The sequence below is a fragment of the Cryptomeria japonica genome, chromosome 2 (genome assembly GCF_030272615.1).
Source record: "Cryptomeria japonica chromosome 2, Sugi_1.0, whole genome shotgun sequence".
Lineage (NCBI taxonomy): Eukaryota > Viridiplantae > Streptophyta > Pinopsida > Cupressales > Cupressaceae > Cryptomeria > Cryptomeria japonica.
This window is the reverse complement of record NC_081406.1, coordinates 159,615,856-159,642,818: the sequence shown is the minus strand read 5'-3', so window position 1 is coordinate 159,642,818 and position 26,963 is coordinate 159,615,856. Positions and strand designations below refer to the sequence as shown.

The following is a 26,963-nucleotide window of genomic DNA, read 5'->3' as shown; positions in this document are numbered from 1 at the left end:
ACAGACCTCTTACAAAAAAAAGAAAATGATTTGCAAACCAAACCATAAGAAAACAATAAACATTAAGTATAGTGATGAATTGATGAGTAAGATTTAAAATCGAACAACAGTGAGAAAATGAGTTTCATTATCACAAGATTTTCTAACCTATGGCTGCAACAAAGAGGAAAAATATTTCAAATTGTTCATATCTCTAATAACAGGGGCGGAAAATAATATGCCAAACAGGGGCCCCAAAAAATGACAAATATTGAAAGATAAAAGAAACCATTACAAAAAAGTTGGTCTGGCTTTAAACCTGCCTCCTACTATAGATTCTTTATATTCTTCACATTCTCTCGATTGAATTTTGAATCTTTTTGCTCTGTAATAATGTGGTAAAGTTTGCTCTTATCAAAGTCAGACATAAATAAATGAATCCAAGATAGATCTTAATAACATTTACGAGACCCTGCAATTTCTATGAGATGGCCACAATAAATTAACTATGGGCAGTTTAATAGAAATTACTGGAGAACTGGTTAGATTTGATTACATAGAATTGCCTGTTGCATTCGTTACGTGTAATCATAGATGTTAATATTCTATTTTATTAATTCATTTTTTAGAAATGAAGCAATAGAGTTGTGTACTTTAATGTTTTATGTTTATAATTCCAAAATATCTCAAAATCATTTTCTTCTGTTACAGGAATGTCTACTTGGTATTCTGGGTTCAAAAACTATAGTCTATGCCACACACCAAATCAAGTTTTTATTTGCAGCTGACCTCATTCTGGTGAGTTTGAACTTTAGTCCAATTTTAAACGTTATCAGATTTCATATTCAAAGAGAATAAAATAAAAGAATTTAAACTATGTTTGACAACTAGTACTTATTAAACTTTCTTATAGGCAATGCGGGATGGTGAAATTACGCAGACTAGAAAATACGAAGATATATTACAATCAAACACACATTTTGAGGAATTGGTGGGTGCACATAAGAAGGCATTGAAATCCATCGATGACATGGAGAACTCTGAGATCCTCTCATCACAGGTACTCTTTGAAGGATCATCTACTGATAACAAGACTAGTGTGAAAGATGTTAATCATGAAAAGCTCCAGAAAGCACAAAAGGTACATGAATAGATTGACTCGCAAAATCAGAGAGAGAATGAAAAAGATAAAAAAGATAGAAGTTCACAGCTTGTGCAAGAAGAATAAAGAGAGAAAGGCAGGGTGAGTATGTGGGTGTACTGGTCTTACATTTCTGCTGCATACAAAGGAGCTTTGATTCCTACCATTTTATTGGCGCACACAGTATTTGAGCTGCTCCAAATAGGTAGCAATTACTGGATAGCATGGGAACTCCTTTGACTGAAGACCAAAGGCCCCCTGTTACCAAGTCCTTCCTCAGTCTAGTTTATATAGCTTTGGCATTATGCAGTTCATTATGTATTCTTGCGAGGACTATCCTGCTTTGTCTAACTGGGTTTGAAAATGCCAAACAACTTTTCACTAAAATGCACAGCTGCATATTTCGGGCATCGATGTCCTTTTTCGATGCAACTCCAACTGGCCGTATACTGAACCAGGTTAGTAGATTCGACTTTTATATATTATTTTAAAAGCAAAATAGAGAGAACCATTTGAAGATAGAAAGAGAATGTTGTTTGTTGGCAGGCATCAAATGATCAGAGTCAGGTGGACCTGGACCAAGTCATTCCTTTTCAACCAGGATCTATAGCTTTTACGTTTATAGAGATTTCGAATCACAGAAATTTCAGAAACCGTGAAAAAATCTAAATGTTTTAAAGAAAACTGTAAAGGAATCTTAAATTTACTTAGGAAATCATACCTAAAATGTCTGTTGTCCTCTTTAATCCTCTTCGAAATTGCCCAGAACAATGTATTCCTTTTCTCAGTCAGAACCTGCCTGCGCATAGTAGTTTTGCATGTCCAAAATGAAAACTTACTAGCCATATGTTTGCATGCTTTGTTTCTCGCACTCGTACTCGATTTTCCATAGATCTGTGATCTCTGTAAGTCTTTTCTGGGTCGCCATCTGTTTGAAGCAACCGTCAGGACTTTGCTTTGACGGGCCCTGCAGCCTCTGGAGACGTGCGTTCTCTCTTGTTGAGAACCGCACAAAGCCCTGCAAACCCCTGCAAACCGCCAATGTATCCAATATGCCAATGCCAAAAAACTTGAGGATAAAAATTCGCCTAAATAATTTGCATCTTTTCCGACAGGAACCAAGGAAACATGAAAATCTTTGCAACAAAATTAAATATGATTGATTGTTTTGGCTCAGATTAATAATGGGTTAGCGAAAATAGCCTCCCCTATAGTTTCGTGCAGGTAGGAACTAACAACCATTATCAATTATCATGCTTCATATTCTTCATGAATGAAGTTACAACTACTAATTCAAGTCAATAGGTGAATAATGATAAAATATCATCTCCCATTCATCTGAGTGGCATCCACATACTTGTGCCAAGATGTTTGGAGGCCCAATATAAAATATATAATTGCATTATAATTAAATATCATAGTATCTTAACATATTCCAAAGTTCCATCTTTTTGGATTTCATAAAATGCTTCTCAAAGATAGTATTCAGTTTCGAGCACCACATTTAGATGCCATTGATTGAACATAAAATTTGAACTTTTTTTAACTCAACGATTGTTCTTCAATGGAGGGTAATTGCTAGTTAGATCACTCATTCTCTTCAATATTTTTTTTATTAAAATTTGCATTATCTAATGTAGCTAAGGAAAATCTAGTTAAGTTTGCAAATTTTTTTTCTAAATTCTTATAAAATGGGTCTCATTTTCATAATTTTAGATAGTAGTTACTAAATTTTCACTTGGAATTCTTAGTTGAGCAATACATTTCAAAAGAGTTATCTTATGTTATGTTTTACTATATTTATATAGTTAATTAGGATTTTCTACTATCTAAAATTTCTTTTTAGAGTTTCATGACAATAACTTTATTTTTTATTTTTTGTTTTGGTATAGCATTTTCGTTATTTTGTACTAGCTTAGAGTAAATTTTGCTTGAATTTAATAAGAATGCACCTTTTCCCAACAATATAACAACATGATTTATACACATTACTCTATAAGTATTAATCCATATCCTATAATTTTAGTTTATTATTATTTTTTTGTCCTTTTATTTCTCATCCCTACACTATGCATCCATTTAAGCTAGAAAGATCCTCTTCTTTAGTTTTGTTATCGTTTTCCTCTCAGATTTACTTATGAGAAAAACCTTATGATTTTATTTTCACATTAGTAAAATTCATTTAATTTTTAATTTTTTTCTTCTAGAGTCATTTTCTTTCTTTGTCCATCCACCATCTAGATCATTTATCCATTATGAATCACATAAGGTTGCCTTAAATTTATCTTCCTTTTTAATTTGCAATTCCTAACTCATTGGTTGATCTCTATTGTGTCGACTTGAATTTCATCATCAAAATACTACCTGCAACATGTTAGTTTCACAAAATACAAATGGAAATGCTACAGGAAATCCAAACTCAACCAATGAAACTACATGAAATGAATATTAAAATAAAAATACTATTTTTACCTTCATGATTTAAGTCTCATTGTGTCCTAACTCCACTGCTCCTGGTTGCAGATGGTGTGCTCTCAGACAAGCACTGATAGCTTCCAAGATGGCATATGAAGAATGAATTGATAACTGATAGTTAACTGATACTATGATATGCAATGCTAAATGACTATGCTAAATGATTATGCTATTTTCTTCAAGATTAAAACTCACAGATGCATAAGTTTTACAAATAATTAGCTTGAAAAATCACTTGAAGACTCACTCTCTCTCAACTCAAACTCCTGATCTTATATACTTTGAGAGGATAAGATGATGTGGCCCATATCAATGGTCATGATCAGATCTACAAATTTGGATGGCCGTGAGAAAAAGTGAAGGTTGAGAGAAAGGGGGAAGGAGAAGACAAGTAACACTCATCTCACCTTGACTAGGTTGTTGACTAAGGGAATCTAGGGATGGTTGGAGAAGATTTAGGCATGAGAGGACAAGTGGACTCAAGTCCTTCCTAAAATGCATGGATGTTGGAGGGAATATAGAAGAAGGTTAGGAAATATGTGTACGTATACAATATTTCATTAAATTTGGAGGTTGAAGATAAGTGGCTAATAAATATTTTATTTATTTTAATTTGTTAAATTAATTTAGCCACATGATGGACAAGTTGGCAAATGAAAGATGAAGTGGAGATGGAAGGTGAGTTGGAAACGAAATTAAATAATTTAGGAAATCATTTAATATTTGAGACTATAGGATAGGAGAATAATCATTAAACATTAGATATTTAAATAATTGGAGGAAATAATTAAATACTAGATATTTAATTAACTGATTAGAAGAATAATTAAATATTGAATATTTAATTAATTAGAGGAATATGATAGATGAATTAACTAATAAAATATTTCAACTAAATTAATTAATAGAAAGACATGAAATGAATTAAATAAATTAATCTTTTCAAATTAACTATTTAATTGAAGAATAAACATTAAATAAATATAAAATATTTATTTAATTGCTCATAGCCAATTTTTATGTGTATAAATCTACAATAATTTTTCTACATATCAAATTTTACTCTATAATCATTATATTTAGTTTCCTTTTACCATCCTAATCCAATCTTTTTGTTTTACAAATACAAAAATATTTGATTTTAGTTTTAACTCTTAGTTTACTTGTAAATTTAAATCATTTGTCTCTAAAATTATGTTTTCTACTACTCAACTTAGCCTTGTTCTATGTTCCTGCAATATTATTCTACCATTTTACCATATTACCCTTATAACATCACCCTTTTTCTATTTTCGTCATTGTTTTCACTTGTCCTTGTTGGGATTAAGGTGTCTCAATCTTTGAGTCTCATCATTTATTTATTGAGATAAAATTTGATGTATTTGTCATGATATCCTAAGTTGCCAACTTTAATAGTTATCATATCACTTTGTGGGACTTGTAGGGAATTTATTCCTAGATGCACAACGGGATCTCATGAAGGTGCCACTTGTGACTTAGGTGCTCATTTGGAGAGAGGAGTTTTGTGAAACTTTTGAAAGGTGCACTTTGGTAACAAATGTTTAGGCATTAAGTGTTGATTGTGATAAGTTGCTATTTTTTAGCAAGTTAGAGCCCACTTGGAAGAGTCACTTTGGAAGCTGCTATTTATGTGGGAGTTATGCAAAAATTAACTTGTAGGGCTTCTTTAGAGATGCAATTACTTATTTGGTACATTTTGTTTCTTAGAAGAGTTTGGTAATTATTAGTAGTTTCCCTTTTGGTGCGAGTTGTCAATTGGAAAGTTACCATTTGCATGTTTGATGGATTTAGCATCTTCCATTTGGCATCTTCATCCTTAGGCATGGGTTTTAGAAACTTTTGATTTAATGCATTGTAAGTTCTATAAATAAAAGTGCTTGCTAAAGGAGTCATTTGTGAGGTGAGAGTTTTATAAGAGTTACACTACTAGATTTTCTCTAGGAATGAAATTGGATGTAAATATCCATGTAAAGGTCTAAAGCTTGTAAATGTATTGCAACTATATCTGTTGTTGAATAATACCTTAGCTCCCTATTTTGGAGTGTGGTTTCTTTTCCTAATTTGGGTTTTCACCATATAAATCTGTGTCTTCTATTTTCTATTTATTTCTTTCATGTGTGTGATTCTATGTTTTTGAATCCACATATATCATAATGCTACTAAAACTAATTGATCTGAAAATATCTTAATATTGCAACTACTTTCCTCTAAGGATGAATGGCAGGAAATTAACTGTGCCTAATTTTGTTTTATGGTATAGTAGTATATGTTTGTATTAACTTGTTGAAATCTTTTGTAAAGAAACATTGGATACTATATGCACATATTGATCTCAAATGGCTTTTAGGATCTTCTCACTTCCCTTCATTTGGTATCAAAGCTATCTTTTATGGTTTGCATGTGTTTTCATGTCCGTGTTTGTGAGTTGTATGTACTTGCATGTTTGTTACATGTACTTGCATGTGAATGCATGTTTCTTACATGTTAATGCATGTAAGGTTTCTTAGTGTTTTGGGTTTTGGTTGCTTCTTCTAATGATTCCTAGCCATGACAAGCTTGAGGGAATCTAAAAGAATCAATTGATGATTAAGTTTTTGGTGAGTGAAAGTCTTGCAATTGTTCTAGTTTCAAGAGACAAGTGGTTGTTTGAAGGATGGTGAAGATAGAGAAGATGGAATTGATCATTTTGAAATGACATTGACTTGGAGATCCTAGTTTACAATAGAATGAACCGAATGCATGAGATTCTATTTTTCCTTTGTGGGTGTGTGTAGCAATGTTTTCATATTGGGTGTCTATGTCGAGGCTCTCTCGTGATATGGAGAAATTTGGGTTGTTTCAACTATTGAGTGATGTTCTTATGTTGGGTGCTTGTTGTAGTCCCTAGTATTCAAAAGTATTGTTTTGTTACCCAAAATGCTAGTTGATCATAGGTTGATTTGGAAGCTTCTAGAATAGCCTATCTCCCTTGTATGCGTGTGCATGATGGTGATTGTGGAGTTGTCGTAGGGTTCTTGAAACTCATCTCCTTATGGATGATTGCACATTTGGATGTCTTAGATTCATGTTCCTTATATCTAAGGGTTTTATAGATTTTCTATTGAAAATCTATCTAGTAATGATCATCTAGGATCTTCAGTCATTTTAGTTTAACCATTATAGTACCTTTTTTACTTTTGGGTTTTCTAGATAAGCGGATCATATGAATGTGTATGTGTATTCTCAAACAAATTAATTTATTTTTGAAAAAGAAAAAAGATTTACCAATAATAATTAATATTTCTTTCCAAAAAAAAACGTTGAAAGATTCATCAAAACTTTATAATTTTTAAAGAAATTTCTTAATTTTTTCAAATGGAAACCATTGGAAAAAATGCCTCAAAGAAATGGAGTCCATGGATTTGAATGATAGAAAGATAAGCGCAAACAATATTTGTTGGAAAAGGTTCTAAGTGTCTCTTGCACAAACGCAATGGCAGGTGAAGAACTTGATTTTGAAGATGTTAACATTATCTTCCTTGAGTGCGCCAAACTAAGAGATATAAAACAGGATAAGGATAGAATAATTTGCCAGATGTTGAAGTTGCAACAACTCCTCTAGTGGACTTGCCACAATGTGGAAGCATAAGCAGCTCAAGGAATGCCATGGTTGCACGATAGGAACAAAAATGCATTTGTTGAAAAGGCTTTATAAACTGTCAAGAAAATGAAAATGTCAACAGTAAAGTACACAACCAAACTCTAGAGGCTGCAAATAGTTTTGTAGATCCTTCAAACAAAACATGGAAGCGTAGACAAGTGAACGAACTGTTTGACAGAATACCATGCAAAAGGTGAAGATCCACAGACTGTAATTATTGCATGTTAGTCACTAAGTAGAACTATTGAAATGACGTTAGAAACTTTTCCACAAAAGCGACTAGCAACCATAAGACAAACTTGACAATCTTCCCCACTGCATAGTGTATAGACAAAGCATTCAATTGTTTGACAGCTCTATGATGCAAAAACATGATTATTGTATACAAAATGTAGAAGTATAGACAAGAGATGTGACCGTTATTAGATTCATGCAAAGATTGTGTACGAAATGAGGGAGCATAGACAAAGCATATGAGACAACCAACTAGACAGCTAAAAATCACACCTAATATTCACTTCCTGAAGAACCTGTAGAACAATTACACTCTACCAGCTTGATAGTTCCCTTTCCATTTACTTTTTTGGTGAGAACTTCACTTCTTTTCCGTTTTTCTTGTTTCACTCCTGCAAGTTATATTGACTTCATTATTCGCTACAGTGAGCGAGTGTGTAATAGGAAATAGAATACAGTTCTTTATAGCTCACATCATTGAACTAAATGTTATATCTTTAATATTTTCTTAAAGATAATTATCCATGGTCTACTAATGTCAAAACAGATATGATAATGGATCATTAGGTTACGGTAGTGACAGACTTTGTAAAGAAGTTTATTGTTGTGATTTTGTTTTAAAAATTTGGAGTTCTAAAAAAATTTAAACATAATGTTCTTGGGGTGGCATAGGGTTAGAAGTCCTATTCACTTTTAGTCTCGCAGACCCCACACACCCATGTTTGTTGTGGGGTATCCTGTATAATGTGGCATTATGTGTGTCTTGCTCTTTTTGAGTATTGTCACACATAAGGTCTTAATCTTTATGGGGTCATGATGGTCGAGCTTAACCAACACATTTTAAGCATTGATAATCTAGGTGGTTGGTATGGGGCCCTCTTAACTCATTTAGGCTTCTATTTGTGGTTCTCACAATTCTCTGTTCTTAGTGTTGGCAACAACAATGAAGGAAAACCGAGAGGGGAGGAGGGGGAAGTGGGGATGAATCAGTTTTCTATCGGATTCTCAAACTCAAACAAAGTATGCATCTTTCAGTGTGATGTATTGAGCAGAGATTAGTGTTGTAGAGCAAACAATTGTACTTAATCGAAATTGTCATCAGGCATTAGTAGATGCTATTATTGCAGTTCATTCCTTCCAGATTGTAGTCTGAATCTTGTTGTAAGTTAGTGAGACTTCCCTGAGGGTTGTAGCCTTCTGGGTTATTGTATTTTTGAGTTGTGAGCTCTAGGCAGTGTGCCTGAATGCCAGTGCATTCCTCACTATCATTATTTTCACATAATGCTACAGGGTATCATCTTATTGTGGGTAGGTTACCATCGTGGTTTTTCCCTTAATCGGGTTTTCGACGTAAAAATCTTGGTGTTGTGTGTTATGCAACAACAACAAAGATAAGCACATTGATTTAAGAACAATGATAATACAACAAACAACACCAAGATTTTTACATCGAAAACTTGGTTAAGAGAAAAACCATGGTGGGAACCTACCCACAATAAAATGATACCCTGTACCAGTATGTGAAAATAATGACAGTGAGGAATGCACTAGCATTCAGGCACACTGCCTAGAGCTCACAGCTCAAAATACAATAACCCAGAAGGCTACAACTCTCAGGGAAGTCTCACTAACTTAAAAAAAGATTCAGACTGCAATCCAGAAGGAATGAACTGCAATAATAACATCTACTAATGCCTAATGACAGTTTCGATTGAGTACAATTGTTTGCTCTGCAACACTAATCTCTGCTCAATACACCACACTGAAAGATGAATACTTTGTTCACACATACACCACTCTCTGATAATGCAGACACAACCTCAATACCTAAATTCCTAGACTATATAACCTATTTATACAATTCATCAACCTTGACTACAAGGTCGGCTAAACCCTCAGCTCATAATTACAAAATTACATCACACGATACAAAGATCGACTACCACACCAATATAATGATATACATGACATAACATGGACCTAAACCAAATCTCCAAATACGCAACATCACCCGAAATCATGCCAACATCAACCGCAACACGCTACTATTGGCAATTGACACTCATTGGATTCATATGTTGTCATTGATGGCAACAAGATTCTATAGAAGGCATATAGCGGCAGACACTGACATTGGAGGCATACACCAGCAAACATCGACATTGGAGTAAACAAGGCCATAACTGACACCGACATCCAACACTTCTGTGAAATCGACATCAGTCTGGGATCTGAAAAGTTTTATTCAATCATTTTGTAATTATTGTATAGGGCCGACATTAAATATCTTTTGTAATGTATTGTAAGCCGACATAAGGCATATTGTTTGTAAAGGGTATATAAGTTAGTTTATTAGGTCATTATGAAATAAGAGAGTGTGTAGGACAAGGAAGGATAATAGGGTGATGCGAAGGACATGTATATGCGAAAGTAATATCATGCAATGATCAATATATGGTTTGTAAAGCATTCTTGGAGAAAATGAGATACTGGTAAAAGGGTTTAAGAACTGGTATAGAATAGAGCTATAACCAAAACTTTTTTTGGCATAGCAGGTGCATTTTGTGAGTTCACCATTATTGTTTTATCTCAGCGGAAGTTTGTAGTCAGTGATACTCTTTTGTGTTGAGAAGTGTGCTCTAGACAGTGTGCCTTACTGCATGTTGGTGTAGGAGCACCCTTCTAAGGTCTTCCTCCTTTTGTTTTTTGTTGGTGTTTTGCTTCTTTAAGAAGCCATTGTAAATGTAATAAGAGCCATGAGCTCATTGGTCTTATTTAGGTCCTAGTTTAGGTCCTAGGTTCTCAAGTCTTGGTTGAGGTTTCTTGTGGAGGAGAGGGTATGTGTGCCATTGATGAGTTTGGGGTCCTTTTAGAATGGTGGTGTCCATAGGATAGACCAATGTAGGCCTAGGAGTCAAGAAAAGCAACATTGCAAAAGTTGCTCAAAAATTGCAAAAAGTTGCATGACAACTTTTCAAAGTTGTCAAGCAACTTTTCCACCTAATAGGTCAAAAACCTTAGTTTAGCGTGGAGAACCCTAATTTTGGCACACAGACCGAGGGAAGGATACTATATATTGTTACAAACCCTAAAATGATGGGTTGGATGTTAGTTTTTGTACAGCCCAAGAAAAGAGACCTTGACTGTGACTATAATTTTGTTGCCAGTCGACACAAATGGAGCATCAGAGAGTGATAATGGATTGTTTTGTAGACTAAACTATGTTGAGAGCTTTGTGTTGTGTTTACTCTTCCATTTTGAGCAATTAGTTTTAGTGTGTTGTGTAGGTTTTTGAGTCCTTTGTAAATATTTTGTAAAACACTCTTTCACTGTCCAGTTTTGGACTATTTTGTGTCAATGGGTTGACAACTCCTATCCCCATTGTGGAATCACCATGAAACCATGGGGAATAGGAGTGTAGACCCTATACATTACCTCAGAGCAAGAAGGGCCCTTGAAGATGTAGGGAAGCCATCCAAAGACCCATTCCTAGGCGAGACTAGACAATGCCCAGCTAGGAAGGGTTAAGGTTGCAGAGCTCCGTGAGAGCAAGGAAGGTTAGAGGATGCACCATTTGAGGGAGTTGTAGAGGGGTGTGTGGAGAACCATTGGTGAGAAGGAGGAGCTTCCACCAATCCAGACAAGGTGGTAAAAACACCAAACCATCACTATGACCCTAGCAGGCCTAAAACCCTCTTAAAAACCCTCAAAAACCCCAAAATTCACCTAGGGCAGTGTACGGACACTTGGAGGCCCAAAAATTTGAAAATCTTTGAGCTTTTTCCAATTGAACAATAGTCCTTTTGGGGAGTTTCACAAGTTGGGTCATCGTTTGCAAGAGAGAGCACTAAAAGTCTGAAATGGAGGCCTAATTGGGCTCATTCTTTGTAGCCCTATTTTGCAGGAAAGAAGCAAAATGGCGAGATTGGTAACAAATAGGAAGGTCTAAACCTCTTGGGGGAACATGAATGGATGGAAAACCATGTCTAAGACCTGTCCTATCCCTACTAGGACCTAAGAAGGTGTAGGACAAGACAAACCCTTATTAGCCTCAATAAGGGTTCTTTTGAATCTCATGAGTAGGTGAGACCTTAGGAGAAGTATTACAAGTTGTTGGTGGGTGGATTGGGCAAGGTTAGGGGATTCCACAAGAAAGGGAATCCTACAGACCCTAGGGTGTGGTTCTAACACCTATTGATTCAAGGAAAGGATCAAAGAGCATAGACTAGGCTAGTCTATCCCATACCCATTCCCATTAGATTGGTATCAGAGCCAGTTAAAGATTTGGTGGAGCATGCATGTCTCTATATTCTGGTGAATCAGTAGGGGAGAACATAATGGTCACTAATGCAGAGATAGCTAGGGAGGTAGAAGAGCAGAAGGAGAAAAATGGTCTCCTTGAAGAAGCTATGAGTGAGATAAGGGACAAGCTGCAAAAAGTGGTTGATCAGAGGGCACATGGACTCTGGGGTGAGGACACCAAGGATAAAGGCAAGAAAAATATTGATATAGATGACATTATACCTAAACCAGACCCCTTAATCAATGAAGAACCTTTTGTAAAGGCCATTAAGGCTTTGAATCCAAAATCTTTTGAAGGATTGCCACTTTTTAGTGGGAGGATGGATATTGACACTGTCATGGAATGGATTGAGGGTATGGAGAACCATTTTGAGTGTGAAGGTGTGACAGAAGCCCAAAAGGCTAAGGTTGCCAAATCAAGACTAAGGGGAGCAGCCTTGACATGGTGGAAATACTTACAAGAGGAGAGGATTAGCATGGGGAAGCTACCTATTGCAAATTGGAAGGCCATGGTGAGTAAGATCAAAGAGAACTACTTGCCAGAGGACTATGAAGTCCAACTTCATAAGAAGAGATAGAGATTAAAGTAGAAGGATCTTGATGTGGCCTCCTACACAAAGGAGATTCAAAAGCTTTGTCGTAGATCCAAAGTCCAAGAAGAAGAATCTATCAAGGTGGCTAGGTATCTAAGTGGCCTAAAGTGGAACATCCAAGAGGAGATAAGCCTATGGACTCCTACCACTATCCAAAAGTGTCATCAGCTTGCTGCTAAGGTAGAAGAGAGGAACAAAAGGAAGGGAGACTCCAACAATAGGGGTAGAGGCAGAGGTAGAGATCAAATGAATCACCGAGGTGGTTACTAAAGCAAGACAAGTGAACAAAGGAATCAAGGAGAGTCCAAGTTGATTGAGCATAACAGTGAGACCACTCTTAGAGGAGGTCATTCTCAAGGTAGAGGTGCACAAGGGGGCCCAAATAGGGGAAGAGGTACCGGCAGAAGCAGTTCCTACTTTGCAACCATGAAATGCTACAATTGTGGTCAACTGGGACACCCGACCTATAGATGCCCTGACAAGCCTACATCATCAAATAGTGGAAAAAGGGTTGCTTATGCCCATGAAGACACATCAAGCAACAAGACACCTGAGGTGGACCATATTGAATTAGAGATTTGAGAAAATCTAATGTTCAATAGAGTCTTGATATGACAGCCGGTTAGGGATGAACCTAAGCATAGGAGAGCATTGTTTAGGGTGAGATGCAAGATCCTTGGTAAAGTTTGCAAGGTGATAGTTGATTAGGGGTCAACTAAAAACATCATATCAGATGAGGTAGCCAAGAAGTTGAAACTCACAAGGATACCCCACACTAGCCCTTACAAGGTGACATGGTTGAATCAAGAGCAGAGTGTGCTTGTCAATGAACAGACTTGGGTAGAGTTCTCTATTGGAGGATACAAGGATAAGATCCTTTGTGATGTGTTACCCATGGATGCCTGTCATCTACTGCTAGGTAGACCCTGGCAATTTGATAGGAAGGTGATCTATGATGGAGAGGAGAACTCCATTTCCTTCAAGAAGGACAGTAGAACCTTTAAGATTCAGTCTCTGACAGAGAATGATGAGGGAACCTCAAGAACACCCAGTGTCTTACTGAATACTGGTAAAGAGTTCTTACACTTTCTACATGAGGAGGAGACAGTGAGGTGTGCCATCTTTGTGAAGCCAAAGGAGGAGGAAGACAAGTTGCAGACAGAGGTACCCAAGGAGGTGAAGCAAATGTTGCAAGAGTATAAGGACATAGTGAGTGATGGAGCACCTACAACACTTCCACCAAGAAGGTCAATAAGCCATCAAATAGACTTTGTTCCTAGTGCATCCCTACCCAATAAAGCTGCATATAAGCTCACACCTGATCAAAACAAGGAGGGGGCAAGGCAAGTGCAAGAGTTGTTGGATGAAGGATTGATCAAGAAGAGCATCAGCCCATGTGTAGTCCCGGTAGTGCTTGCATCAAAGAAGGGAGGCAAGTGGAGACTTTGTACTGATTCAAGGGCAATCAATAGGATCACCATAAGGTACAGATTTCCCATTCCTAGAATAGAGGATTTGATGGACTGTTTAGGTGGTGCCATGTATTTTACTAAGTTGGACCTTAAAAATGGTTATCATCAGATTAGGATCAAGGAGGGTGATGAGTGGAAGATTGCTTTTAAGACCACAGAAGGGTTGTATGAATGGCTTGTGATGCCATTTGGACTCACCAATGTCCCAAGCACCTTCATGAGGTTGATGAATGAGGTGTTAAAGGACTTCATAGGTAGGTTTATGGTGGTGTACTTAGATGACATACTCATCTATAGCAGAACCAAAGAGGAGCACCTAGAACATTTGAGGTTAGTCCTAGAGAGGTTGCATGAAGAGAAGTTGGCAATCAACTTAGAGAAGTGTGACTTTTTGAAGCAAGAGTTGGTCTAATTGGGGTTTGTGGTGTCTAAGGGAACCTTGAAGATGGATCCAAGCAAAGTGGAGGCAATCTTGAATTGGTCTGCCCCTAAAACAGGGACTGAAGTTAGGAGTTTCCATGGTTTAGCCCAATTCTATAGAAAGTTTGTGAGGAACTTCAGTGGCATATGTGAACCAGTACTTGACACCATAAAATGAGGCCTAAGAACCAAATTCAAGTGGACTGAATAGGTTGATAAAGCATTCCAATTATTGAAGAAAGAAGTAGCCACAAAACCCATCCTACTCTTACCTACTTTTGACAAGCTATTTACATTGGAATGTGATGCAAGTGGCATTGTAGTAGGGGGTGTATTGAGTCAAGAGGGAAGGCCTGTGGCATTTTTCAGTGAGAAGCTTATTGAAGAAAAGAAGAAGTACTCAGCCTATGACCTAGAGTTGTATGCACTAGTTCAGTCTCTCAAAAAATGGAGGCATTACCTACTCCCAAAGGAATTTGTGGTGTTCACAGATAACTAGGCTTTGAGTTACATTAACACTCAAGAGAAGCTTAGCAATAGACATTTGAAATGGATGGAATACCTCCAATCCTTTACCTTTACCATCAAGCATAAAAAGGGGCAACTCAACAAGGTGGCAGATGCTTTAAGCAGGAAGTTGTTGACTGTCCAAGAGTTACAATTGTAGAGCATAGGAATAGAAGGTTTCAAGGACCTCTATGAAGTCGATGAAGACTTCTCATCAACCTATAAGGTCTGCAAGGAGTTTGAGAATCATTTTCATGGTGAGTATGCAGAATACACTCTTCAAAGTGGTCTCTTGTTCAAAGGTAATCAGTTATGTGTGCCTAGAGGATCCATGAGAGAAAATATCATACAAGAGAAACACAATGGTAGTCTAAGTGGACACTTTGGGATCAATAAAACCTTGGATCTAGTACAGAGGTACTACTATTGGCCTAGGTTGCCAAGGGATGTGAGGAGGTATGTGGAGTAGTGTGGTGTGTGTTAAAGAGCCAAAGGAGGGTCAAGTAATGCAGGCCTCTATCAGCCATTACCAGTCCCAAATTGGCCTTGGGAGTGTGTGAGCATGGACTTTGTGGTAGGACTCCCCAAGACAAAGACAGGTATGGATAGCATCTATGTGGTAGTAGATAGGTTTTATAAGATGAGCCATTTCATTCCATGTAAAACTACTCATGATGCTATCTATGTTGCACATCTCTTCTTTAAGGAGATTGTAAGGATTCATGGACTCCCACTAAGTATTGTTTTAGATAGGGATAGCAAGTTCATGGGCCATTTTTGGCAAACCTTATGGAAAAGACTAGGGACCAATTTATCATTTAGCTTAGCTTACCATCCACAAACTGATGATCAAACTGAAGTCACTAATAGGGTGCTAGGCAACTTGTTGAGGTGTCTAACCAAGGAGTATGGGTAGAAATGGGATCTAGTCATTCCACAAGCGGAGTATGCCTACAATGACAGTGTAAATAGGACCACTGGAAGGAGTTCTTTTGAGGTTGTCTATGGCAGACATCCAAGGGGAGTGTGTGAACTAAGAGAACTTGGTTCCATGGAGATAAAGAGTGGGCAAGAAGAGGACTTCACTCAAACCATCAAGGAGGTCTAAGAATAGGTCAAGAGAGCCATCCTAGAGTCTACTCAAAAATTGAAAGCTAAAGTGGATGAGAAAAGGAGAGAGGTTCAATTCAAAGTGGGTGACTATGTGATGGTCCATCTGAGCAAAGCTAGAATACAAAGTGGCAAGCCTACTAAACTACAAATGAAGAGGGTAGGACCTTGTAGAATTCTGTCAAAATATGGTGAGAACGCCTACAAGGTTGATCTTCCTTCAGATTTGGCTATATCACCAGTCTTTAATGTTGCTGATATGATATTATACAAGGGAGAAATAGCAGGGCAAACTGAGAATCAAGCCAAGGTACTGTAGGACTTGGATGTGAATGCCTTACCTCAAATGAAGCAGCCCATAGCAAATGAGATCTTGGAGTCAAGGGTGAAAAATTCTACCAGACACCAGGTCTATATGGAACACTTGGTGAAGTGGGTAGGTCAACCTGAGTCTGAAGCCACTTTGGTTGAAGAGGGTAGATTCAAGAAACTTGGTATTGACTCGACTCTCATTTCTCCCCTAGTTCCTTAATTTTGTGTAGAGGGGGAGTATGGTGCAGGAACACCCTTCTAAGGTCTTCCTCATTTTGGTTTTTGTTGGTGTTTTGCTTCTTTAAGAAGCCATTGTAAATGTAATAAGATCCATGAGCTCATTGGTCTTATTTAGGTCCTAGTTTAGGTCCTAGGTTCTCAAGTCTTGGTTGAGGTTTCTTGTGGAGGAGAGAGTATGTGTGCCATTGATGAGTTTTGGGTCCTTTTAGCATGGTGGTGTCCATAGGATAGCCCAATGTAGGCCTAGGAGTCAAGAAAAGCAACATTGCAAAAGTTGCTCAAAAGTTGCAAAAAGTTGCATGACAACTTTTCAAAGTTGTCAAGCAACTTTTCCACGTAATAGGTCAAAACCTTAGTTTAGCATGGAGAACCCTAATTTTGGCACACAGACTGAGGGAAGGATACTATATATTGTTACAAACCCTAAAATGATGGGTTAGATGTTAGTTTTTGTACGGCCCAAGAAAACAGACCTTGACTATGATTGTAATTTTGTTGCCAGTCGAGACAAATGGAGCATCAGAGAGTGATAATGGATTGTTTTGCAGACTAAACTGTGTTGAGAGATTTTTGTTGTGCTTACTCTTCCATTTTGAGAAATTAGTTTTAGTGTGTTGTGTAGGTTTTTGAGTCCTTTGTAAATATTTTGTAAAACACTCGTTCACTGTCCAGTTTTGGACTATTTTGTGTCAATGGGTTGACAACTCCTATCCCCATTGTGGAATCACCATGAAACCATGGGGAATAGGAGTGAAGACCTTGTACATTACCTCAGAGAAAGCAGGGCCCTTGAAGATGCAGGGAAGCCATCCAAAGACCCATTCCTAGGCGAGACTGGACAGTGCCTGGCTAGGAAGGGTTAAGGTTGCGGAGGTCCGCGAGAGCAAGGAATGTCAGAGGAGGATGCACCCTTTGGGGGAGTTGTAGAGGGGTGTGTGGAGAACCATTGGTGAGAAGGAGGAGCTTCCACCAATCTAGACAAGGTGGTAAAAACACCAAACCATCACTGTAACCCTGGCAGGCCTAAAACCCTCTTAAAAACCCTCAAAAACCCCAAAATTCACCTAGGGTAGTGTGTAGATACTTGGAGGCCCAAAACATAGAAAATATTTGAGCTTTTGCCAATTTAATAGCAGTCCTTTTGGGGAGTTTCACAAGTTGGGTCATCGTTTGCAAGAGAGAGCCCTATAAGTCCGGAATGGAGGCCTAATTGGGCTCATTCCTTGTAGCCCTATTTTGCAGGAAAGAAGCAAAATGGTGAGATCAGTAACAAATAGGAAGGTCTAAACCTCTTGGGGGCACATGAATGGATGGAAAACCATGTCTAAGACTAGTCCTATCCCTGCTAGGACCTAAGAAGGTGTAGGACAAGCCAAACCCTTATTAGCCTCAATAAGGGTTCTTTTGATCTCATGAGTAGGTGAGACCTTAGGAGAAGTATTACAAGTTGTTGGTGGGTGGATTGGGTAAGGTTAGGGGATTCCACAAGAAAGGGAAGTCCTAGAGACCCTAGGGTGTGGTTAGAACACCTGGTGATCCAAGGAAAGGATCAAAGAGTATAGACTAGGCTAGTCTATCGCATACCCATTTCCATCACATGTGCATGCCCCCATACTATGTAATATCTTTCATATGGCCAGTGAATTGATATTGTGGGTCACAAATCCCACCATGGTTTTCCCTCTTTGAGGTTTTCTACGTATAAATTCTATGTGTTATGGTGTTCATTCATGTGGCTGGTTTATTTACTTCATGTTATATGTTTCTTCATTTACTGGTTTATATGTGTATGTTGTAATAAGGTAAAATCTTATATTACCGGTAGAACACTGATTCACCCCCCCTCTCAGTGTTCTTGGATTTATTGTATTCCAGCTATTTGTATCATAATATGGTACCTCTGAGGAAGTTTAACAGCTTGAGGAAAATCCTGAAACCAAAATCTTTAAATATGGCTATGGAGAAGCAACTTGAGATGGCACTTGAGGATTATGATGCTGAAAGATTGAAGAACTTGAAGTTGCAAGATGAATTGAATTCTGCTAATGAATTCATTCTTGTTCTACAAGAAAGGTTATCATCAACTCAAGCTAGGAGGAAGGAACTTTTGCAAAACTAGGATGATGAAGAGAAAAATGTACTTAAAGAACAATGACAGAAGCTGAGTCAAGCAAAAATGCTCATGAAGAATGAAATGCAAGACCTAACTATGAGGATATCAAAAGAAATTGAGGACAAAAAGAAGAAGGAAGAAAATCTTGTTGTATCTCTGAAGAACAAATTTGAAGAATGTGGCAGACTGGCTCATGAGAATGATATGTTGAAAACTAATTTGGTACAATCCCAGAATAATGAACAAGAGCTTGAGAGACAAATAATAACTCTGAGAAATGATCTGACTATTGCAAGTGAGTATAAAGAAAAAATCAAGATTAGTGCTGCACAGTTGGATGATTTATTGAAAAGACAAAGGTAGAATGATGATTCTAGAGGACTTGGATTTGTACAAGGTGAAAGCTCCGATACTGCAAATGAAGATCAGACAACTGGTATGCAGAACTCATCACAATAGAGGAAATTGGTAAGGCAATCTAATTCTTACAAATTCAATGATAGATGCTTTGTTTGTAACAAATTTGGGCATATGGCTAAACAATGTAGAAATAGAGAAAATCAAAACTACAATTCAGTTCCCGGTCAGTGCACAAATTGCAAGAAATATGGTCATAAGTCAGAAGATTGCAGAATGAATGTTAAGTGTCATGCATGTGGAAAGTTTGGACATTTGGCTAATCAATATAGATCAAGGAATGACACTCAATATGGAAAAGCAATTCAAAAGAACAATGTTACATGTTATGCATGCAACAAAATAGGTCATATTGCTAAGTATTGCAGAAGCAACACTAAACTAGTTAGAAATGACAGAGAAAATGAGAAAGGAAAGAAGAAGGTAGATGAAATATAACATGATCACACAAAGAGATGGGTAAGAAATCCTGAAGAACTAAGTGGAGATGCAACTACACCAGAAATTACACTAGTAACTCCATTGATAGAACAGAGCATTCGTGCACCGGTAGGAAATTCAACCGGTAATTGAGGTATACGCCTTAGAGGTTGGAAAATTCATTGCAAATCTTGCATATTCCTCGAAAGAGGTCTGGAAAGAAATCTGGAGAATTGTATTGGTCATTGATGAAGGTTTACTCGACATAAAACTATGAAACCGACATCTGGTAGGGTAAACCATGAAGCATTTATGACAATGAAGGATTAGGGTTTACTCGCTGATAAAAAGGGAAATTGGACTCATTTTCAGTCACCCAACACTCGAGCACACCAGAGCAAAGGAAAGGCGAATCATAGGCGATCAAGATCGAGCAAAGGCATTCTGAAAAGATTTCCAGCAGTTATCAAGATCTTTCAAACTAACGATCGTTATCCAGGTATTTCTTTGAAATGGCATTTGGATCTTCATCTTCTCCTACTTTCATTGTGAATCCCACTATTGTCGAGGTTAAGGATAGACTCAGACTTGTTTTTAAGGAAGTTCCTCAAATAGAAAAGAAGGAAGACTCTACTAGAGCATTCTTGAGGGTTCTCGATGGTGTAGTCTATGTAGAAGATGTCAGGGTGTATATTCACTACACCTTGGAGGATTTAGGCACTGAGGAGATCAAGGGAATATATCAATCTATGATACTAGGCATCTCCAAAACAATCAAGCCAGAATATCAAATCATTGAAGACCTAGGGTTAACCGGAATCTTGTATATACCAAAATTCAAGGATGAAATGATTAGATATTTTTTGAGAAAGGTCCACAATGAATTCATTTGGTTGGACTGGCCTTACATGATCACCAAAGAAGCAATTCAGGCAGTCACTGGCTTACCCAAAGTTGGACAAGAACGAGGGAAGAAGATTTCCAACACTAAGGTTGAAAAGCTCACCGATGCAACCCATGATGGAAGGTCGATGAGGATCAGCACCATCAAAGATACAAATGTGAAATTTGCCAGCATGATCATCGGCTACAAGGTAACATAATCAAGTAGAATCAACTCTGTCACCAGTTCTTGTATCCATGTTGCATACCAAATAATAAATAATAATGGAAAGTATGATTTGTGTGAATGGTTAAGAAGTGAATTAATGTTAAATCTTGGCAAGATCAAAGGTGTCAAGAAAGGAACATTTCAGTTTGGCAATATTATTGTCTTCTTGATGTTATATTTCATGAATGAGTTACCAGATTTGGGAAAGAAACGTTGGGCTCATGACATACCAGTAGGCATGCAGATTAAAGATACAATCACTGGTCTTGGCAGCAACATGGATGAGAAGCTATGGGGCTTCTTTAAATCTTTCCAAGAGAACATGAGACTAAGGAAGAGAATCTCCAAGCACATTGTGGAGAAATACTCCACTAATATCTGTTTCATGGTAAAAACAGATGAGACCCTCATGGAAGCAGTGGAACCAAGAACAACATGGGTCACTAAATTGGGATATGAAGTTGATGACAACATCTTGGAACTTTATGCTAAAATATTGCTTGATACTCCATTAGATGACAAGACTGAACATTTTGGCACTGCGGAGGAGAAGGCACTTGAAGTTAAAATTAGCTTTAGTAAGAAAAGAAGAGAAAATAAAATAGACAAAATGTGTTCCTTCGTTCAAAATGTTATCCACGGGATAGATACAAAACTAGGTTCTAGATCTAAACTGGTAGATCAACCAACATCGACTAGTGCTCCTGAGGAAAAGAGGCCTAAAACTTTAATTTATCCTATCACTTTTGATTCTGATATAGAGGATAATCAACCTCCTGCATTCAGAAGGGTATAGAGGAAGAAAGCTGACAAGCCTTTGGTAGAGGAGAAGAAGGTGGAGCCAAGGAGGAAACTAATAAGAAAAGTGACAAATCCTACTGCACCCACACCTCCATCAAGGAAACCTACTTAGAAGAGGAAGCAAGTTCCATCCACCCCTGCAACCTCGAGCAAGAAGAAGAAAAAGAGTGATGAAGAAACTGAATCTGGTAATATGACTTGTGCAGAATTAATTGATGAGGTAACAAAAGATGATATTTTGAAGAATGTGTCAAATTTGTATGAACATTTAGATGAAAATGAGCAAAATGAAATAAAAGAAGCAATTTTGTTACATATAGACATATATAAGAAGAATTTGGTAAAGATTTTGAAGGAAATTCCTTTATCTTTGTACAATAAATTAGATGCAAGAAGATTAGATGCAATCAAGAGGGATAGGGAAATTAAGGAGGTTGAACTTTTGAATATGTGTGGCTCTATAAATACTGAGGAAATGAAAAGATGTATAGATGTTGCCAGTAGAACAATTTTTAGCAGGAAACCCCGACAAATAAGCTTAATGATGGGTAGAGTAAATGAGATAATAAATGAGACCAGAGATGGTTGGGCTAATTTCTTCCAAAAGAATCCTGATTTCCTTACTTCTCAAGAAAATTTGCTAAGGAAACAACTTCCACCATTCTGGACAGATCTAAAGGGAAAGGAATTTTGGGAAGTTCAGATCAAGTTTTGAATGAATCGACAGTAAATAAGAGTGTACAGACTCCACCGATAGGTAAACCTAAAATTGATGAGAGTGTAGAGACTATATCGATAGAGACAACATTTGTATAGTTTGAGCAAGGCAATGTAGATAATGTACAGGATACTGATAACATTATGGATAATACTCCACCAACAGTAACAGATACTGCACCAAGTTGTGAAGCCATCGGTGGAAAAGGGGAAGTAAAAAGAGTTATACTGGGAGAGGATAAGGGAAAGGAGACTAATTAGACACCTAGTACCATACCGACAATTTATTCCCCAATAAAATTTTTGGCAACTGACACTTCTCAAGTTGAGAAGAAATCAATCACAAAAATGAGTCAGATAGAGCTAATGATGATGGCTACTCAAAAGCTAATGAAGGAGCGATTTGCAGACAAAGGAATAATAGATCAGTCAATAATAGTTTTGCACAAATTGATTCCTGATTATATGATTGAAAATGAAGCAAGCCCTTCCAGAAAGCTTAAGGTATTGATAGAGCACATATCTAAAAACTTTCAATCATTACAATAGATTTCCAATTGGCAAGCACTTGAAAGATTTACTTTGGCTAAGAGAGCCGCTTTTGACCAGATTATTGAGACTGAAAAGAGGAAGATTGGGGAGAAACTTATACTTATTGAAAATTCTTTGAAACAATGTACTAATATCTATAGGTTTTGTTGTAATATAGAAATTCTTACAGCAAATGTAGATAAGAGGATAGAGTTACAAGACAAGCTAATTCTTTTGATGGACTAACTTCACTTACAACATCTATTGATGGACAAATTTTAACTTTGGAGAATCAAATTTCCTCTTAAGAAAAGGAAAGAGACAAGATTATTCAGAGAGAAAGAAGTCTTAGAGGTTTGGTGAGTCCAAGATTGGATTCACTTGGTGTACATAAGAGGGAATGCATGGAAATTCTTGCGAAACCCACATTGACAGAAGTCACTGAGAAAGAAACACTTGCACATTTACTGAGTGGACTTGTATCCATATTTGAAACATTCAAAACTATCTGGGATACCTATCTACAGTTACTTGAGAAATCTTATCTGAAAATATTGAAATTGGTCAAGCTTCGATAAAGTAATCTGTAATTATTCATTCTTTTGCACAAATTCTTAACAATTGTTTCAACTCTTTCACCAGTCTTTGGTATTGATGCCAAAGGGGGAGGATATGTATGTGAAAAATATGTATATAATCCTAGGGGGAGGATATCAGACATAGAGTATATTGAAAACATAGTCAATCGGCTTAGGGGGAGCATATTTCAGTTCAACCGACAGGGAATCCATTTTTTTCACATGAGTGTTGCCATCAATGCCAAAAGGGGAGATTGTTGGCAATTGACACTCATTGGATTCATATGTTGTCATTGATGGCAACAAGATTTTGTAGAAGGCATATACCGACAGACATCGACATTGGAGGCATACACCAGCAGACACCGACATTGGAGTAAACAAGGTCATAACCGACACCGACATCCAACACTTCTGTGAAGCTGACGTCAGTCTGGGATCTGAAAAGTTTTATTCAATCATTTTGTAATTATTGTATAGGGTAGACATTGAATATATTTTGTAATGTATTGTAAGCCGACAAAAGGCATATTGTTTGTAAAGGGTATATAAGTCAGTTTATTAGGTTATTATGAAATAACAGAGTGTGTAGGACAAGGAAGAAGAACAATGTGATGTGAAGGACATGTATATGTGAAAGTAATATCATACAATAATTAGTGGATGGTTTGTAAAGCATTCTTGGAGAAAAGGAGATACCGGTAAAAGGGTTTAAGAACTGGTACAGAACAAATATACAACTGGAACTCTTTTTGGCATAGCAGATGCATTTTGTGAGTTCACCATTATTGTTTTATCTCAACAGAAGTTTGTAGTTAGTGAGACTCTTTTGTGTTGAGCAGTGTGCTCTAGGCAATGTTCCTTCCTGCATGTGCAGCCCCCCATACTATGTAATATCTTTCATATGGCTAGTGAATTCATATTGTGGGTCAAAATCCCCACCATGGTTTTTCCTCTTTGAGGTTTTCCACATATAAATTTTGTGTGTTATGGTGTTCATTCATGTGGCTAGTTTATTTACTTCATGCTATATGTTTCTTCATTTACTAGTTTATATGTGTATTTTGTAATAAGGTAAAACCTTATATTACCGACATAACACTAATTCACCCCCCCTCTCAGTATTCTTGGATTAATTGTATTCCAACATCTACACCACCAAGAATACTGCATAACACAAAGAACATCACCAGTTCAGCAAAATCACCAAGAAATCGCACAAAGATCAATGTGGATCATCAAAACAAATATGAAACAATTAGGAAAACACCAACAAGCACATTAAAGTCATCAGTAATAACTGTACCAACACCACTTATGAAATCTTCACCACTCAACATCTAAAACTCAAGAACACTCAAAGAACAACAACTATCATGAAGAAAGATAACTTGTAGAGAACCAAATCATGAACCATCTGAAGTGAAGATACATAAGAACATTCCAAAAAATCTCCCAAAATATCAGCTCAAGATCTTATCACACCGGAATATACAGTATGAAATACTAAACTCTGCAAAGCACTGATAAAAAAATAAACTGCAAATCGGATAATTTGATATGATCAGTTAAACATCTTGGATCACCAGAACCAATAGAGAAAGATATAATAACACTAGAAATACTCCATATATCGAACCGTGATTCTAATAAACCAATCTGATATCACCGGAGCAAGAATATGTTGACATCAATGACAACAACATATCCTAGTAGCATCAATGTCCAACAATCTCCCCCTTTGGCATTGATGACAGCATATGGATGTGAAAAATAATTAATGCGAAGAAAGAAAACATCTCCATCAAACTCCCCCTAAGATCAAGCAGATAAAATATTTTTTCACATGCTTCTCTCCTCCTTTGACAGCAATCTGAAAGATTCTGAAAATAAAAAACCAAACTTACTCTCCCCCTTAAATAACTAACCAATCCAACAGACTACTTCACTAGAGGAGGAATACCAACTCATCGACCTGGACTAAAATATAAGATTGTGAAGTCCATCGGATTGATGCAGCTCAAAGCATCTAGTTCCCATCATAAGGGGTAAATACCCCTAATTTGTCTCTCAAATAGAAAAATGTATCTGTAGGCAAAGGATTAGTAAAAATATCAACATTTTGTTCCTTTGTGGACATATACTCCAACCTAACTTATTCTTCATTGACTTTTTCTCTCAAGAAATGATATTTGATTGATACATGTTTAGTATTTCAATGTTGCACTAGATTCTTTGACATAAATAAATAGCACTAGAATTATCACAATATATGACAGTAGGCTCATCATAGATAACTCTGGTATTCTTCAACATTTGCTTCATCCAAACTACTTGAGTGTAGTTACTAACAACAATAATAGTAGATAAGGACACTGAATCCTATTTCTTACTTCCCTATGAAACCAATTTCTTACCCAAAAAGAATGCACCGTAGGAGGTACTTTTTCGATCATCAACATCACCAGCCCAATCAACATCAGTGTAAGCACATAAAATGAAATTATCATTCCTCGAATACCACAAACCATAGTCCACAATTCCTTTCAAGTATCTGAATATCCTCTTTATAGCAGTGACATGACTCTTTTGGATAAACTTGATATCTAGAAGCCATGCACACAACATTCATAATTTTAGGTCTCGTTTAAGTAAGATATAGCAATCCACCAACCATAGATCTGTATAAAGACTAATTAGCTTTCGAAGATTCATCATTTTTAGATAATTTGCAGCCACTCACCATAGGAGTTCCAACTAGTTTGGAGTCATCTATGTTGGAATCCAATAGCGCTGAGAGGGGGGGTGAATCAATGTTATACTAGAATGATTAATTTTAGCCTTATTAAAACATGCATACACCAACCGGTATACCAGTACATATAGAATTGAAAGAAGTACAACAACCAACAAGCCAATCACATAAATGAGAACCATAACACACAAATTTATATGTGGAGAACCTCAAAGAGGAAAAACCACGGTGGGATTTGTGACCCACAATATCAATCCACTGGCCATATGAAGAGATATTACAAAATATGAGGGGCCTACACTTGTAGGAAGGCTTACAGCCTAAAGCACACTTCTCAATCACAAAAGGATCCTCACTGACTACATAAAATTCTAGACTACAATCCGGAGAAGTGTGAACTGCCAAGATAGTATCTTTTATGCCATGATACAGTTCTGATTTAAGCTCTGTCTGTTTCGGTCTAAAATCATAAACCCTTTACCAGAATAACCCTTACATGAATTTCCTCACATACATAATCTCTCTATTATATTTCGCATCATATTACATTTTCATTTACATAATCTCCTATCTCATGTCTCTATCAAAATGATCTATCAAACTAACTTATATACCCTATACAAATTTTCATGCCTTATGTCGGCTTACAAAGATATATACAATATAAAATTACATGTCGGCCATATAACATAAATGCATAAATATTAAGAACAATTTCTAATGCTTGATCCAAGATCTATTGGCCTCCAATACCAATAACCTTTACTAAACCATGTCAGCCTTCATTGCTGGTAAACAAAGAAATCCTTCTATCCTACCAGTGCTGGTGTAGTATTTGTGAAGTGCCTATCGGTACACAACTAAATCAAAATATGAAGCCAAAACACAATACCATGTTGCCATCAATTGCAACATAGTGAAACCAACAAATTGAGTGTTAATTGCCAACAATCTCCCCCTTTGGCATTGATGGCAACACTCATGTGAAAAATGGTCAAGGTTTCATCTGTTGGTTTCATCCCGCCCTGCTCCCCTTGAGCTGAATATCCATTAATGCAAAATACTCCATATTTC

At 36.9% G+C, this 26,963-nt stretch overlaps 1 protein-coding gene across 1 annotated transcript in view; it reads right to left on the bottom strand.

The window, feature by feature from the left end:
* The window catches only part of LOC131070552 (uncharacterized), an 87,792-nt gene that overhangs the window by 3,396 nt on the left and 57,433 nt on the right, over positions 1-26,963 (bottom strand). Inside the window, exon 2 of the mRNA XM_059213417.1 lies at positions 1,842-2,223. Within this exon, the coding sequence (XP_059069400.1) occupies positions 1,842-2,223 (382 nt within the window). The remainder of the gene's footprint in view (positions 1-1,841; positions 2,224-26,963) is intronic.